At 41.9% G+C, this 3818-nt stretch overlaps 1 protein-coding gene across 1 annotated transcript; it reads left to right on the top strand.

Moving 5' to 3' along the window:
• The first annotated feature begins 270 nt into the window (after positions 1-270).
• On the top strand, positions 271-2579 carry LOC110911559. The gene is made up of 2 exons (XM_022156187.2): positions 271-384; positions 540-2579. Exon 2 carries the CDS (start codon positions 578-580, stop codon positions 2486-2488), a length of 1911 nt encoding a protein of 636 aa, XP_022011879.1. The 5' UTR covers positions 271-384; positions 540-577; the 3' UTR covers positions 2489-2579.
• The last annotated feature ends 1239 nt before the right edge of the window (positions 2580-3818 follow it).

The following is a 3818-nucleotide window of genomic DNA, read 5'->3' as shown; positions in this document are numbered from 1 at the left end:
GTGGCGGAGTCCAAAAATATGAATTCACTGAATCTAAAACAAAAGCTTGATTAAAATATTGGTTAAACTTTGGGTTACAATTCTTTATTATATGAAGGCCTAATTAATATTACAACATAATTTAATTAAATGGTTAATATGCTTGTAGCTCAACCACCTCCACATTTTATTTTTTTAACCAACCATTACACTCCCTACAAACATGTGGTTTAATTTAAACCCTTTTTTTAGCTACATTAAAAAAACCCAAATTCAAATACTAAACACATTTAATTAAAAACAATAAATCATATTTTACAAGTAGTTTCCATTTAAGCCTCTGCAGCATCTCCTCTCTCTTCTCCCGCCATCATCTCCGCCGCGGGCCGCCGTCGCCACCTTCTTGTACGGTCATTTCTTGAAATTTCATTTCACCAAAAATCTTCAAAACAAAATTTTGATAAATACCCTTTTCATAATTTTTAAAAAAGATTAATCTTGCATTTTGAAACATTCAAATTGGTGAAATTACCATCTAACCCTTAACTTTCTCTCTCTAGATTTTCAAGAACTCGACGGAGGCGGTCCGCCGTCGGTTATGGCGGACATCGTGAAACAGATCATTGCAAGACCGATTCAATTGGCGGATCAAATTATTAAAGAGACAGATTTTGCTTGCTCGTATAAACAAGATTGTGCGGATATAAAAAGTAAAACAGAAAAACTCACCACGCTCCTCCGGCAGGCGGCGCGTTCAAGTAATGAGCTTTATGAACGACCCACGCGCCGGATTATTGATGACACCGAACAAGTGTTGGATAGGACATTGCAACTTGTGATCAAATGTAGGGCTAATGGGTTAAGCCGGTTGTATACATTTATACCTAAAGGAAGTGTTAAGAAACAATCGAATCAGATCGAAAATTCGGTCGGTGACGTGTCGTGGCTGCTTCGGGTTTCGACTCCGGCGAATGAGCGCGACGACGAGTATGTCGGGTTACCGCCCATTGCCGCAAACGAGCCGATTTTGTGCTTGGTATGGGAGCAAATCGCCATACTTTGTTGCGGCACGGTTGAGGATCGGGCGGATGCCGCGGCGTCACTTGTCTCGTTGGCGCGAGACAATGACCGGTACGGACGGTTAATTATTGAAGAGGGTGGGGTCCCGCCTCTTTTGAAGTTAGCGAAAGAGGGGCGGATGGAAGGGCAAGAGAGCGCGATTCGAGCAATTGGTTTGCTCGGTCGCGACGCGGAGAGCGTTGAACAGATTGTCAACGCGGGGGTTTGCCCCGTGTTTTCGAAGATTTTGAAAGAAGGGCATATGAAGGTTCAGATCGTGGTGGCATGGGCCGTGTCGGAGTTAGCCGCGAACTACCCGCCGTGCAAAGAAGGGTTCTTGCAATGCAATACCATAAGGTTGCTTGTGAGTCATTTGGCATATGAGACTATTGAAGAGCATAGCAAGTACACCATTAAAAGTTCTAAAAACAAAATGGAATCGCTTCACGCGGTTTATATGGCGAAATCCGATCACGGTGCTAAAAACAGCCACAACAATGATGATACGAGCCATGTTGCACGTCCGGGTGATATAGACACACGTCCGAGTGATCTAGAGACACGTCCGGGTGATCTAGACACGGTCGGTTTGCACCATGTCGTGACCATGAACTCCCCAAGCCATTCTCAACAACGACGAGAAAAGAGTAGAAGGCGTGTTGCATTGGCCGGGGGGAGCATTAAAGGGAGGGAATTCGAAGATCCGGCTACAAAAACCGAAATGAAGGCCATGGCGGCTCGTGCCCTATGGCACCTATGTGCCGATCACTTTCCAATTTGTAAAACCATAACCGAATCACGAGCACTTCTTTGTTTCACGGTACTATTGGAGAAAGGCGAAGATGAAGTGAAATACAATTCAGCAATGGCGCTTATGGAAATTACTGCGGTGGCTGAAAGTCATACTGACCTAAGACGTTCAGCCTTTAAGCCCACGTCCCCAACCTCTCGCGAGGTTGTGGACAAATTGCTTAAAATTATCAACAAAGGAGAGTCTGATCTCCTTATTCCAAGCATCCAATCAATTGGAAACTTGGCTAGAACATTTCGAGCAACGGAAACCAGGATCATTCCTCCCTTGGTGAGGCTCCTTGACGAGAGGGAGAACGAGGTGTCAGCACAGGCGGCCATTGCATTGATCAAGTTTGCGTGCACAGATAACTACCTGCACGTGAACCATTGCAAGGCGATATTAGAGGCGAAAGCGCCTAAATACTTGATTCAACTAACTTATTTCGGGGAACAAATGGCTCAGATACCGGCGTTGATCCTCCTTTGCTATATCGCACTACACGTGCCGGATAGTGAAACATTGGCTCAAGAAGACGTGCATATTGTGCTTCAGTGGGCTTTGAAACAAGGTCATTTGATGCAAGATTCACAGCTAGAAACACTTGTGTTGGAAGCTAAACAAAGATTAGAGATCTATCAAGATCAATCTCGAGCTTAACTTTCTATTAATATATTTGGTTTGGGCTTTCTCTTGTTCCTTCTTTTTAAACCGTACATATAGTTAGGTATCGTTACATAATCTTTTATCACTTATTTTGTTTGGCCACCGTCCGTACATTTACATTTTGTGCATTCAGGTTAACCAAACTTCGGGGCTGGCTCCGAGAAGTCGTGTACCCTGTACGAACTCGAAAAAACGTGCCCTTAGACCTTAACGCAATTGGGTATTACGCGATCCAAACATAATGACAATGGCTAATAACTAATCTAAACTAGAAAAATAGTTTTGTAAGTGAGCCTATGTTGGTGTTTATATGGGTATACCCTATTAATTTACTTTTTTTACATATAAATATCGGATTTTTTTAAAAATAACAAGGCATTCGAAATATCGGGCCCAGGCCGGTGGTACTCTCCATCCACTCTTAGGGTCGGCCATGCCAAACTTACCAACACAAAAAACACAAAACCGTTTACGTGGTATATTAACTATAATACAATTACCAAACTTTGTTAATAGTGATTTAAACTTTTGACTTTCTTTTCTTTCTTGAGTTTTGTTTTGACAATTACAACCCCTTAACTTTATAAAGACTTTGTAAACGATATTTTATGTAAGTGTCAGTATAAATTCAAGTTAATTTACATTTCAATGTAATTTTTTTCCCGCAAATGAGTTGGGTCAAATATAATATGTTCTGATGCTTATTATTATGTATGTTTTCGGTTGGCTTACTTTTCAACGCAAATTTTCATCGAAAATATGTCGGGTCAAGTATACTAAGTTTTTGTGCTTATTTTTACGTATATTTTCAGTTGCTTTACGTTTGGGGTATTGGATTTTAATAATCTCAAGTTTCACTGATTGGCCGGTAATAATCCCAACTTCAAAAATTGCCTACAACAGTCCCAATTTGTAAGATTTTGGTCACCAATGATCCTTGTCTAACTGGGTTATAACCCAGTTAGTTTTTTGAAGTTTTGAGCGGCGGAGAAGGTCACTAGAGGTTGGAGATGACAAGTGGTGGTCTCCTTTGGTGGTTTCAGGGGTAAAGAAGGTCGTCGGAATAAGTTGCAGGTCACCGGAGTTGCGTAGATGGTGGAAATTTTAAACCTTTGAGAAGCGGAGAAGCTTACAGGAGGTCGGAGATGATTGGTGGTGGTCTCGTTTGGTGGTTTCAGGGGTAAAACGGGTCTCCAGAATAAGTTGCAGGTCACCAGCCCAACAAGGTTATAACCCAGTTAGACAAGGATCATTGGTGGCCAAAATCTTACAAGTTGGGACTGTTGTAGGCCATTTTTGAAGTTGGGATTATTACCGGCCAATT

This window comes from Helianthus annuus, chromosome 15 (assembly GCF_002127325.2).
Source record: "Helianthus annuus cultivar XRQ/B chromosome 15, HanXRQr2.0-SUNRISE, whole genome shotgun sequence".
In the NCBI taxonomy this organism is placed as follows: Eukaryota; Viridiplantae; Streptophyta; class Magnoliopsida; order Asterales; family Asteraceae; genus Helianthus; species Helianthus annuus.
The sequence above is the reverse complement of the archived record's forward strand: the minus strand, read 5'-3'. Positions and strand labels throughout refer to the sequence as shown.

Excerpts from the sequence above, each read along its gene's own strand:
- LOC110911559 (XM_022156187.2), top strand. The coding sequence starts at position 578 with ATGGCGGACATCGTGAAACAGATCATTGCAAGACCGATTCAATTGGCG.